Source organism: Mirounga leonina, unplaced genomic scaffold (assembly GCF_011800145.1).
Source record: "Mirounga leonina isolate KUSES-001 unplaced genomic scaffold, KU_Mleo_1.0 Mir_97, whole genome shotgun sequence".
Lineage (NCBI taxonomy): Eukaryota > Metazoa > Chordata > Mammalia > Carnivora > Phocidae > Mirounga > Mirounga leonina.
In genome coordinates, this window is record NW_023270889.1 from 5,664,870 (window position 1) to 5,679,263 (window position 14,394).

Here is a 14,394-nt window from a genome sequence, read left to right on the forward strand (position 1 = left end):
TAAGGTGGACTCAAAGTCACATTTGTATGGGGGGAGGAGAGTACGGGGGAGACAATATCATGCCTAACTTGCTGCATGTGGAGAACCCAAATATTTATTACAAAAAAATTAGCATAAGCTTGTGGCCCCTCCTACTTGTAAATTCTCTGCATCAGTGCTTCTCAAACTTGATCATGCACCAGCGTCATCCGGAGAGCTTGTGAGAACACAGTTTCTGCTTCTGTAGGTCTGGGGTGTATACACTTCTGAAAAGCTCCTAGGTGACTCTGATGGTAGCTGTCTGAGTACACATTCGGAGTAGTCCCCAGGAGTGAGGTGATTTGCCATTTGCAAGTTTTCAAAGGTATTCTTGGATGCCGTCAGAAAAACAGGACTGGCATCTTCACAAGCCTGAAGGCACAGTGATTCTCAGCTGAGGTCGAGGTAGCTTAGAAAAGGAGCTTCTGGCCCAAGCCTGAGATGTTCCATTTCCCCATGTTAACCAAAGCCTAAGAAACAATGTTTTCAGAGAATATTTTACCTGTGAAAGAGGCTTTCATTCTTCTCCCATGTATGTGGACAATGAGACAATCCCTAGATTTGTATATAAATGAAATCTATATATTATCATATACTACACATACTATATATCACTGTGTTTATGGAGGAAAAACTAAGCCTCATTCACAAGTTAGCATTACTAATACTCAAAGCATAATCTCACTCATACTTCAGAGGTTCATCATCCAGAATATGGACTCTGGCTTATTCTTTTTTTAATTAAAATAAAATTCACGTATTATAAAATCTGCCCCATATTTTAGTACGTTCACAGAATGCAACCATCACTGCTGACTCCTGAACATACTTATCATCCCAAAAAGAAGCCACATGCCCATCAGCAGTCACTCCCCATTCTCTCTCCCTAGCACACGACAACCACTCTATCTCTATGGATTCTCCTGTTCTGGACATAAATGGCATCATACAAGATGTGGCCTTCAGGGGCGCCTGGGTGGCTCAGTTGGTTAAGCGACTGCCTTCGGCTCAGGTCATGATCCCGGAGTCCCAGGATCGAGTCCCGCATCGGGCTCCCTGCTAGGCAGGGAGTCTGCTTCTCCCTCTGACCCTCCCCCACTCATGTACTCTCTCTCTCTCTCTCTCATTCTCGCTCTCTCAAAATAAATAAATAAATCTTTAAAAAAAAAAAAAAAGATGTGGCCTTCAATATCAGGCTTTTTTTCACTTAGCATAATATTTTCAAGTTTCATCCATGTTGTAGCATGAATCAGTTCTACATTTCCCTCTTATGGCTGAATAATACTGCTGTATTTCCTTTTTTAAAAAAAATATTTCTGTATTTCTGATAGTAGCATTTGTATACAAGTTTTTATGTGAACATATGTTTTCAATTCTCTATATACCTGGGAATAAAACTGCTGGGTCATATGTTAACTATACGTTTAATTTTTTGAGGAACTGCCAAACTGTTTTCCCAAGTGCTTGCACCATTTTACATTCCCACCAGCAATGTACAAGGGTTTTGATTTCTCCATATCTTCATCAATTTTCTTTTTCCTCATCAATATTTCTTACTGTCTTTTTTGGTTCTAGCCGTCCTAATGGATATGAAGTGGTACCTCACTGTGATTTTTATTTGCATTTCCCTGGTGACTAATGATGTTGAGAACCTTTGCAGATGCTTACTGGCCATTTGTGTATCTTCTCTAGGGAAATGTCTTTTCAAATCCTTTGTGCATTTTTAAACTGAGTTCTATGTCCATATTAGTTTCCTAAGGCTACCGTAACAAAATACCACGGACTGTGAGGCATCAAGTAGAAATTTATTTTCTTACAGTTCTAGAAGCTGGAGGTCCAAGGTCAAGGCGCTGGCAGGCCTGGCTTATCCTAGAGCCTCTCTCCTTGCCTTGAGATGGCCATTTCCCTGCTGTGCTGTCACATGGCCTTCTCTTTGTACACCTGCTTCCCTGATGTCTCTTTTGCTATAAGGACACTACTCATACTGGATTAGGGCCCACCCTTATGACCTTGTTTGACCCGAATTACCTCCTTGAAGGCCCTACCTCCAAATACAGTTACATGGGGTCAGGGAGAGGGCTTCACCATCTGAATTTTAAGGAGATACAATTCAGTCCATGACAATGTCTTTTGATTGTTGAGTCTGCCTTATTAAAAGAACAGCCAAGGAAGAAAAACTTCAGCATTGTTCGTCATCCATTCCACATCTATTTATAAAATTTACCAGCTATGTGATGTGAAGATAGTTTCTTGTGGGAAACTTGTTCCTGAACATTTACAGCTTCAAACTTTCTATGCAAGAAAATTCTGATTGTCTAACTGGCTGGTATTAAACTCTACCTGGTCCCAGTAGGATATAGCAGAGAGAAAGATAATCCTAACTCCATCTTATGATCTTTAAGACAATCTAACCAACATGTCAAGTGTGTTAGGAAAGATGATTTAGATTGGCACAGCTATTAAAGTGGTACTTTGATGAGAAGACCATGGAACACAAAAGTCCTTTCCCAAAGTGCAGCCACCCTCTCCATGGTTTCTTATTGGGGTCACAAACACAAAGGCCCACGGGAAAACCAAGGCATAGTGGTATTTACTGTTAGCTATGCCTTTGGCCTTAAATCTTAATGCAGAAATAGCCGCATGACACGGGACGGTCATTTTTCCTAAATGCAATCCCTACCTTCCCAAGGTTTGCATTACACCACTTCACTCTTGCAAAAGACCTACATTAGTATGTTTTCACTAACCCAAAGAAATCCAAAGAAGATTTTTGCTTTTGCCAAAAATGAAAAGCAAAAATAGCATTCAGTGTTGGTTTTGCATCGAGCCATTCCAGAGGCAGCACAACCCTGAGCAGCGACAGTGGCCCCCCAACTTCCTGCCCCAGAACCCACACTCAGCCTCTCAGGACCAAGCCGCCAGGGCTTGAACTGTGTCTGTGAGCATCTGTGCTTTATCTGAAGTTCTTTTGTGTGTTCGTTGGCAAAATGTGTCCTACAATATCAAAAAAGTCTAAGGGGGGTTATTTTGGGGGTTTGAGAAAACTCAAAAAATTTTTTCCGTATACGTTAATGGTCATTGCTTCTTCACTTTATACTGTTTCAACTTATGAAAGGTTCAGTAGCCATGCCCTCCTTCCAGATAGCAGTGAACCTGTCCTTGTGATTGCTTCAGAACAAAACACACCGTGAAGTGTGCTCTCTTCCACTGCTCTCCCCACCACGTGCCTTTCCCAGCACCTCCAAACCTGAATCTGAGATATTGCAGGTATGATCACAAGGTGGCTTTCCAGATACACAAGGAATGGAACCAGAGAGAAAGAGAATCGGCAAAAGAGCACATTTGACCCTGTTGTTTAGCATGGGTCCTGGGGCATACCTGGGGCTTTAGCTGCAGGCTGGAAACACTTTGGAAAAAAAGAAAGATAGTTGCGCCTCTTATCCTCATATCAATATCAATGTCTCTACCATTCATTCATTACCCTATCTTTACCTTTCTAGGTCATCTACCCCATTCCACAGCATGGGAGAGAAAGAAGAATATGCCAAACATTCCTATGTCCAGAAAACATTTAACCATGGCAAGTCCACACACTAAAATCTGAACAATTTGGTCAATATTTCTTTTTGAGAAGGGGTGAAACAAGATTCAATGCAAGGAAGAAGCAAAGAGAATTCCCAGAACCATGATGAAAAAGCTCAAGGCAACAGCTCTGTAGCAGGCCAGGGGACATGCATCTAGAGGAGTGAAAGGCAGAGAGCCTTTCACTGCAAAGCTTATGCTGTGCCTGGCAAGAGAATACAACATAGGCTCTCTGCAAGCATTATAAATCCCCAGAAAGGGGAGAAAGGTTTGCATGTCCAGTTCTTTATACAACACATAAAAACTAACTTCAAATGGATCACAGACCTAATTATAAAAGCTAAAACTATAAAACTTCTAAAGAAAACATAGAAAATCTTTCTGATCTTGGAGTAAGCACAGATTTCTCAGCACACAAAAAACACAACCATAAATATATATACACACATATGTAATATTTAAATATATTTACATTATATATGTAATATACGTGTTTTATATATATATATATGTAAATTGGACTTCGTCAAAATTTTGAAATTCTGCTCTTCCAAAGTTATCATCAAGAAAACAAAAAGGCAGGGCGCCTGAGTGGCTCAGTTGGTTAAGCGACTGCCTTCGGCTCAGGTCATGATCCTGGAGTCCCAGGATCGAGTCCCGCATCGGGCTCCCTGCTCGGTGGGGAGCCTGCTTCTCCCTCTGACCCTCCCCCCTCTCATGTGCTCTCTCTCTCTCATTCTCTCTGTCTCAAATAAATAAATAAAATCTTTAAAAAAAAAAAAAAAGAAAACAAAAAGGCAAACCATAGATGGGGACAAAATATTCACAGTGCAAATATCTTGTAGAGTTTTTATCCAAAATATAGAAAAATTCTTACAGCTCAGTAATTAGATAACCCAAATAAAAAACCAGCAAAATATTTGAACAGGCACTTCCCAAAAGATATACAAATGTCATGTAAGCATATGAAAAAATGTTTAACATCATCAGGGAAAGGCATACTAAAACCACAACGAGATCTAGTACACATCCACCGAAGTGGTTAAAATGAAAAATAATGACAATATCAAGCATTGACAAGGATATGGAGCAACTGAAACCATACACTGCTTGTCAGAACGCAAAATAGCACAAATACTTAGGAAAAGTTTATTTCGTCAAAAGTTACACATACACTTACCAGAAGACTGAACAATCCTACCTCCAGGTATTTCACCAAGAGAAATGAAAACACATCGCCACACACAGACCTGCAACATATATACATAGCAGCTTTATTGATAAGAGACTAAAACTTAGATGCTCATCAACAACCTAGATGCCCATCAACATACATGAATAGCTATAAATTGTGGTTTAACCACACAACAGAATAATACTCAGCAATAAAAATAAAACCTATTGCTGATATACACAATAGCACAGATGAAACTCGACATGGATGGATTTCAAAAGTTCTATGCTGAGCAAAGTGTCAGACACAGAGTAAATACTGTATGATTTATTTGAAATTCTAGAAGAGTCGAATCTAATTTATAGTCACAGAAAGGAATCAGTGGTTGAACAATGCTGGTTCTTGGGGTGGAGGGGAACTCACGACAAATGGGCATTAGAGAACTTTTTGGGTGATGGAAATATTCTACATCTTGATGGTAATGGTGATTGTGGGGTTGTTCACATTTGTTAAAACTCCTCAAACTGTAAACTTACAATATAGGGTGCATTTTATTATATGTAAATTACACTCTTAAGAAAGTTGACAGGGTGGACAGAGAATATGATTTATTTTACATTCTTTCCTTCTAATTAAATGTAGAGTCAATACTGTGGGTCCTTCACAATTCCCAGTGAGATCTTTGGATATGCTGAACAAATGTTTACATATTGTCTTGTAATTGACATTATCCATTTCCAATAGAATTTCCATGACTTAAAAAATACATGAAATTAGAAAAAAAATCCCAATTTGGTGTTTATCTCATGCTTACTTTGAAATATAATTTTCACTAATTTTTGTTGGAGTTTGAGGGAATCATGAAATAATATGCCCTGTGCCCTCCTGACTTCTGAGCCACTTGAGAGACCAAGCCAGGTAAATGGAGATATCAACTTTATTGCTGAAGGACGTAGGTTAAAGGGTGTAATTTAGGCTTGTACCAATAATGGCCACCTAATATCTAACCCAGAATTAGACCTGCTCACCAAGGAATGGGCAGTCCTATACAACCACAGGGCTCCCCTCGCAGAGGCAGAGAGCCTTTCACTGCAAAGCTTATGCTGTGCCTGGCAAGAGAATACAACATAGGCTCTCTGCAAGCATTATAAATCCCCAGAAAGGGGAGAAAGGTTTGCATGTCCAGTTCTTTATCCTGAACTCCCTTTCGCAGGGCACTGGGGGTGATTAGAGAAGGGAGTGATCAGGATTCCTTGCTTAATGGATGAAAGGAAGCTATTCCTACCCTCTGCCTTCCCAACAAAATGTAGATCAACATTTCTCAACCTGTCTTCCACCGTGGCACACAGAGCAAGTTCACATACAACATGCATTAAGGCACAATTCATGGTACACCAACCACAGGGCTACCCCTTCCCTTCCATTCAGGAAGGCATATTTCATTGCAAGGGACTAAAGTGACATACTTCATTTTAATTTACTTTGGTAATGAAATTTCTGTATTTTGTTATTGATTTAAAAAAAAACCAAACCCTTACTTTCTCAATCCTAAAATGTCATCAATTACAAAGTACACACCATTGGCTTAATAAAAATCTCTCAGAAAAAAACACATTTAATATACCAATTGATTTAAAGATAATCCTGGAACTATGGTTCCTGTGTCAACTCAAAACTCATGTAGATACATGTATGTCATGAAATCAAAGCTCCAGAATGGCTGGTCCAGAGTCAATTTAGAAAGGCTACTGTCTCACAGAGTCTGAAATAAAAACAAACAAAGTTTTCTTACTGCTGGGAAAGGCAGTAAGACAAGCCTTTGACATCGTTACATAAAGCATAATTTTCAAACTGAAGACGCTATAGTGGTCAGTTATAATCATGGCAACTCTAGCTTTCTCAGACAAAACTTTTTTATTTAGTCTTCCCTATAATTTTGTCATATAACATCAATTTAAAAGCTCATTACACTAAGACTACTACCATAAAATTTTGTACCTAGGGGCGCCTGGGTGGCTCAGTTGGTTAAGTGACTGCCTTCGGCTCAGGTCATGATCCTGGAGTCCCAGGATCGAGTCCCACATCGGGCTCCCGGCTCAGTGGGGAGCCTGCTTCTCCCTCGGACCCTCCCCCCTCTCATGTGCTCTCTTTCTCATTCTCTCAAATAAATAAATAAAATCTTAAAAAAAAAAAAAATTTTGTACCTAGGCCCCAACTGCAGTAAATCTGGGTTCTGTGATCTATAACTTGCATGACTTTTCAATGTTTGCGTAGTATTTGTTAGCACATTTAACATAAATACTCTATAATCTACAAACCTGTTGTCTAGAGAATAATACATGGATTCTCAAATTATCAGGCATGATCTGGATGTGTGGTGTTCTGACTAATAAGTGTCTATGCCACACAATTTTCAAATAAGAATAATACAAATTATATTCAATATACTGTTTAATGTTATTTCAGAAGGTATATTAAACATCTTTAATTATATCACTATTATGAGCATCAACTATTTTTCTTTCAGATTCAGAAGTATTTGTTATTGCAGTTAACAAGCTTAGCAAATGTCTCTGTATCAGTATTCACATCTTATAAAATGATATATGCATTTTTCTCTTCACACATAGAAGAGTGTTAGCTGAGCATCTTCTGGGGCATGAATAAATGAGCTGCCTTCCTTCTTCATAATTCATTATTCCTTTTCTCTCCATTTTATGTCTTCCAACTTATGTCTTATATCTGAGTAAGGAAAAGACTAATCTGGCCTACCGATATCAATACAGGAAAAACACTAGGTTCTTTAACAGAATCTTGTGGCTACATGCCCTCCATCCTGGGTCTTGCCTCTTTTAGGGTTGAGATAGAATTTATGACAAGAATAACCCCAACTGATAACCATCTGTCCTACAATATCAAAAGTAGTGACTCCTCACTTTCAGATAAAGATTACGAAGTTCTCCTACCATCTTAAAATCAGAAGAAACTGAGGTTAAATATCTCCAAACTAATTCAAGTTCTTCATAGAAATAGCTAACATTTACTGAGTGCATCCTATGCAAGATACCATCCAAGGTGCTTTACATATTTTATTCCCACATAACAAAGAAATTAAATAAATAAATCTAATTTTTCAAAAGTTAACAATACAAAGAGGCAAATCTTTAAAATGCAGGGAAAAAAAACTATTTATTCACAAATTACACGATAAACAAAAACCCAATACTCCAAACAACATACCAAAGGGTGAATGCTCACTTCTGTAGATGCCCAAGTATCTACCCTGAGAGAATATCCTTTATTAAATGAAATAAAATGTAATTAGTATTTGTTTTTTGGATTACTCTAAAACTAACCTCTCTAACCAGAGCTAACTTTCTGATGTAACTTTGGGGAAAATACAATACTCTGGAAAAAAAGAGGTAAGCATTCCACTAAAGGAAAAAAATTTTAAATCATCTCAGAGGGTGGGGGATGGGCTAGATGGGTGATGAGCATTAAGGAGGGCACTTGTAATGATGAGTACTGGGTGTTGTATGTAAGTGATGAATCACTGAATTCTACTCCTGAAACCAGTATTACACTGTATGTCAATTAACTAGAATTTAAATAAAAATTTAAAAAGGAAAAAAAAAATCATCTCAGAAAAACGTCGACCATTACTCACATGCTCCAACAGGTTAAGGTAAGATTCCTTAAAATAAAATAGCTTACTTTCATTTCTAACAAGGGTAAAATTAATTTTACAGCAATAATAGCTTCCTGAGTGTCAGAAGTAACAGTACCCAGTAGTCTATATAATTGTACTACAATATATGTAGTATAAAAATAATAATTCACATTAGCAATAACAGTTTTGATTTGTGAATACAACTGTGGCCTTTCAATGAAATATTTCTTTAAATATATCCTTCTCTACTCACATACTGTACCATAGTCACGTTTCAGTTTCTATGTATGTTGTGCCTAAATTATTCATTCACTGGCACTCATTAACATCCTTACTTTTTTATTTTTAGAAAGATATAATCTAGCTATTAAAATTGAAACTAATTTAATTGAGTAGTTGCAAAAAAGTTATCTAGAAAAGGACTTCCAAACCATTAGCTGAAAAGTTATAAGCAAAAGATAAGTTATTTTTAGAGTTTTTAAGCTTTTAAAAATAAGGAGAAGAAAATACTGCTTTTGACTGGGACAACACAGTAGTACAATTTGTTATGACACATCTATAAAAGCCATTCATTTTTTAAAAATGCACATCTGAAACATGACCTACCTGTGGAAAGGAACACTATCCACTTTAACAACTAAAAAAATAAAACCATCATTCTGACATTTATCAGTATTTTACATACCTAATACTGAAAGAGGCAACTACTATTTTCATAATAATCTTAAAGTCAAAATATAAGCACAAATCAGAATTCAGAGAAACTTCGAAAATGTTTAGAATGTACACACTTGCATGCATTTTCAGTCAAACTTTCAAAGATCCCACATATAACCAAATGACAACTTTGAATCAAAATGAATGTCAAAGATATTCAAGCTTTGTGACAGACTCTAATGCAACCGGAAAAACAGAAGAGTAAAGAGCAAGAGCAGTATATTTCTAAGGAGGGAAAGAAATCACCGACTTCCTTTATCATGAAACAAAAGTCAACAAGTCAGCATTTTAATAACACTGGCCATCGTGATTCACTAGTAGAGAATTCACTTTTCAAGTTGTGTCTTTAAAATGCATTCACTTATATTTTTGGATTACATTAAGTTTATTAATCAAAAGCCACCGTACTCAGATTTCTAATCTTAAGAAGTTTAAATCATAACTTATCAAAGCATCCAAACACTGTACAGTAATTCTACCATTTAGTTTTTATATGTCTCATCTGCGAAACTCACTTTACAAACAGGAGCTTTGCTCTGTTTCTCCATAGTTAACGTCCCTATGCCTAAAATTTTAAGTGGCAATCAAAAAGACAGATTAAAGGATTCCCACTACTTCATCGGGCTTTGATGAAAACAGAGCCATCTGGTGGTGCAGCACCATCTTCCTTCTCAGTGACCGTCTCTACAGTCCCAGAAGCCGACACAATAACCATCGTTTTACTTGCTGGAACCGTCTTCTGTTTCTCAGCAATCGCCGCACAAACAGCAACAATCTCATCACTTTCAAAGTCATAGTCAGGAATGGACTTTGGTGAGAAATGGGTTACTTCCACTGATGCTTCACGCTTTTTAATCTTCTGGGCTACCTTCTGCTGCTCCTGGAGTGTTCTTGCCCAAGAAAGGTCTTCTTTCCATATTTCAGGGTTCATTGGATAGATGTGAAGGGCGACCTGAAAACTTCGAATTGCCTAGGGGAGTTAAAAAAAAAAAAAATCAAAGTTTTTTTTTTATTGTTTGCTTTGTTTTAAAAAAATGAGTGGATTTAATGTAATCCATAATATCTATCTCTATCTCTTTAAAATATATATATATATTTTTTTTTTTTTAAAACATATTAGAATGTAAGGATAGAAATTAGGGCTGTACCCTAAACGCTGGATGATGATTATGATGGGAAAAAAAAAAGTTAAAGAAGTGTGAAAGAAAGTGCCAGACAAATTGCTGCTGAGGACTCCAAGTCCATTAAAGTACAGGTAATGCTATTATAGTTCAAGACAAGGCAAATGCATTGTTCTGCTTCTGCAGGCCAGGAGATATAAGAATCTAGGGATTTCTTGGCTAAAGCATGATCAGGAAGGTACCCGGAATGCCTACCTTTAACGCCAAGAGCTTAGATTCAAATAATGCTAACATATATTGACTGTCGCAAGAGACAAAGAAGGACATTATAGAATGATAAAAGGGTCAATTCACAAGGGAGATACAATCATTATAAAATATATTCATTCCAACATCAGAACACCTATATGTATAAAGCAAACATGGACAGAACTGAAGTGAGAAACTGACAGAAATAAATAGCAGGAGACTGCAATACCTAACTTTCAGCAATGGATCCAACACCCAGACAGAAGATCACTAAGGGAACAGAGGACCTGAACAACACTATAGATCAAAGGGGCCTAAAAGACAGAGACAAAACATTCCTCTCAACAGCATCAGAGTACATACTATTCTCAAATACAAACAGAACATTTTCCAGGAGAGATCACATGTCAGGTCACAGAGCAAGTCTTAACAAATTTAAGGTGACTGAAATCATACCAAGTATCTTTTCTAATGACAACGGAATAAAACCAGAAATCAATAACAGAAGAAAAACCAGGAAATTCACAAATAAGCAGAAACTAAACAACACAATCTTAAACAACCAGTGAATCAAAGAAGTCAAAAGGGAAATGAGAAAACATCTGGAGACAAACAAGAATGAACATATAACATACTAAAACTTATGGATGCAGCAAAAGCAGAACTAAGAGGGAAGTTTATACAAGAAAGATCTCAATTAAAAAGCTAATTTTACACCTCAAACAATTAGAAAATGAAGAACAAACTAAGCTAATCATTGTTTTCCAACACCCAACTCTCTTTTTTTAAGTTTCAGGTTTTTATTTACATTCCAGTTAGTTAACATATAGTGTAATATTAAGTTTCAGGTGTAGAATTTAATGATTCATCACTTACAACACCCAAGTCTATGTAAAAACCTAAATAATTACTCCTGGGTCTATCCCCACCTACTGACTTTTTTTTTTTTTTAAAGATTTTATTTATTTATTTGAGAGAGAGCACATGAGAGGGGGGAGGGTCAGAGGGAGAAGCAGACTCCCTGCCGAGCAGGGAGTCCGATGTGGGACTCGATCCAGGGACTCGATCCAGGGACTCCAGGATCATGACCCGAGTCGAAGGCAGTCGCTTAACCAACTGAGCCACCCAGGCGCCCCCCACCTACTGACTTTTAGTGTACTACCTGTTCTATTTATCCATGTATTTTTTTGTGTTTTTGTCCAAATATATGCAAATATCAGAAGAATGGTTAGATGTTAACATTTTTTAGCTTGCTTTCAATATATTTTTCATAGTGACCCTTCCTTATGACATTTTGAGTAAAGTTATTTTTTTCTTAACACTTCAGTCTTTCAAAAGAATAGCTTAAGTTTACATAAAAATTACAACTTTAGATTTTTCCAAGTACAGCCCTAAAAATTACATTAAGTGAGGAAAAAAATACCACTTTTAACCCCTCCAAGAATTTCATAATTTTAATGGACATAACTGTATCAACAGGAAAAAAAATAACAGTTGAACAACTGGTTCCCTTATTCAAAAAAACTTAAAATCTTAAACAAATTTACTTTTACTGATTGACTGAAAATATCTCTACAATGTCACCCGCAGTATTTTCTTTCTTTATAGGACAATCTTTGCTAAACATTAAATCCTACAGATTTATTCCCATTACCATAGATACTTAACAAGCAAAAGAGATAATGCTTTGTAAGCTTTTAAATAAAGCAGAAATGGGGGGAAAGTATTATGTGATAGGCTTTGTTTGTTTTCCTGTTAACCCATTAGAAAACAAAATACCATGAATTTCTTTTTTCCAACTCCAGTATGATTTAAGTCTTCAGGTAAAAAAAAAAAAGAAAAGAAAAGAAAATGAACTTTGGTTCATCTGGTTTCCATCACTGTGAATCTCATTTCAAATTATAATGTTTACAAGTTACTTGACACCAATTATTCTCTCATCAAAATTCTTTACTTATTATTTCTGAGAATTTGACAAACACCTTTTTTTGGTAATCAGAAATAATATATTTATCAGAAAAATCCAACTTATCCATAACTTAAGCCATTGCTAGTAAAGGTAAATTCAGGGTTTACCAGTCATTTCATTAGCCTTTAAAGAAACTATTTTTAGGGCACCTGGGTGGCTCAGTTGGTTAAGCGACTGCCTTCAGCTCAGGTCATGATCCTGGAGTCCCGGGATCGAGTCCCGCATCGGGCTCCCTGCTCGGCAGGGAGTCTGCTTCTCCCTCTGACCCTCCCCCCTCTCATGCTCTGTCTCTCTCATTCTCTCTCTCAAATAAATAAATAAAATCTTTAAAAAAATAATAATAAAAAAAATAAAGAAACTATTTTTAATTTTTTATTTATTGTTTTCTTTTCTAACTGTGAAAGGCAAATAAAGCCATGCAAAATCTTAATTAAGACAAACAGAAAATCTGGCACTACTGTATTAGATTTGAAAACACTCTTTAGGATGATAGCGACCAAAACAAAAACAAAAACAGGATAACTGTCATAGTCAATTCTCATCTATTCAGCCTGTGCTACCTAATACCTGAAAAAAAATTCTTTTTTTTTAAAGATTTTATTTATTTTAGAGAGAGAGAGAGTGGGAAGGACAGAGCGAGAGATTCTCAAGCAGACTCCCCACTGAGCACAGAGCCTGCCAGAGGGCTCAATCTCACAACCCATGAGATCATGATCTGAACCAAAACCAAGAGTCAGACACTTAACCAACTGAACCACCCGGGCACCCCCTGCAAAAGATATTCTGATTCTAATATAACTGATGTTTATAACGGAAAAAGATGTTCAATAATAACTTTGATCTGTGTCTATGGCTTAATACTTTTTTTTTTTTTTTTTTTTATTTGACAGAGAGAGACACAGCGAGAGAGGGAACACAAGCAGGGGGCGTGGGAGAGTGAGAAGCAGGCTTTCCGCTGAGCAGGGAGCCCGATGCAGGGCTTGATCCCAGGACCCTGGGACCATGACCTGAGCCAAAGGCAGACGCTTAACAACTGAGCCACCCAGGCGCCCCTATGGCTTAATACTTTTAAGAAGTAATTTGTTATTTACTTTTTGCATAGATATGATAAATGGCTATTTACTTTTTGGTTCAGCTAATCAAAAACATGTCAGAATAAAATTTTGTCATTATAACAATCTAACTTCCTTACCAGGACTATCTCTCCTAATCCAAGCTGAGCACGGCCCAAAGTTTGCCAAGATTCCCATGAATGTGGATTTCTCTGGACAGCCATTTCAGCTGCATGTACTGCTGGGAACATTTCATGAAGAGACATTAGGACCTATAGCCAAAAAAAAAGAAACAAAACCTGTCAGTAATATTCATAAACTAGCAAACTACTAATGAATAACCACATGTAAACTTTTCATTTTTAAAAAAATATTTTTAGTCTGGTAAATATAGCATCTCAGTGGTTCTGACCCACTCCTTTGCCATGCAGGGTCAGGAATGACTATTCTTCTTCCTATTTCTAAAATAACTATGAAAATGTAAACTATCCCCTTTTCAGTTATTGAACCCTGCTGTCCATCTGGTTAAAATAAGGTGGTCATGATCTAGCCATGGTGGCTCACAGGTATTTGAACTCTTAATTCCACTTCTGATTATTCTATTTACAATGTGGTTTTCAGGGGACCCCAGGTCTTTTTTTGCTCAACCACCCATCCTATGAACATCTTCCTGCTACAAAAATCATTTAAACACTCCACCGGCCTCCCCACAACTGCATTCTTCAAACCATACAAAGAGAAAAATAGGGAGTGCCAGAACCTACCGCTTCAGTCTATGGGAAAGGGCTAGATTTTATCTATCATCTTTGGGACCATTCACATTTCACAAGATCTGTAACACA

General features: G+C 37.1%; 1 protein-coding gene across 4 annotated transcripts in view; it reads right to left on the reverse strand.

Annotated features, from left to right (window-relative positions):
* Positions 1-9,030: 9,030 nt before the first annotated feature.
* LOC118006484 (tetratricopeptide repeat protein 33) overlaps positions 9,031-14,394 on the reverse strand; it is a 32,555-nt gene continuing 27,191 nt past the window's right edge. For all 4 annotated transcript variants that reach the window (XM_034999160.1, XM_034999159.1, XM_034999158.1 and 1 more), the window contains exons 4-5: positions 13,693-13,824; positions 9,031-10,131 (exon numbers count right to left, since the gene is read on the reverse strand). In XM_034999160.1, the coding sequence (XP_034855051.1) occupies positions 9,778-10,131; positions 13,693-13,824 (486 nt within the window). In that variant the 3' untranslated portion in view covers positions 9,031-9,777. The remainder of the gene's footprint in view (positions 10,132-13,692; positions 13,825-14,394) is intronic.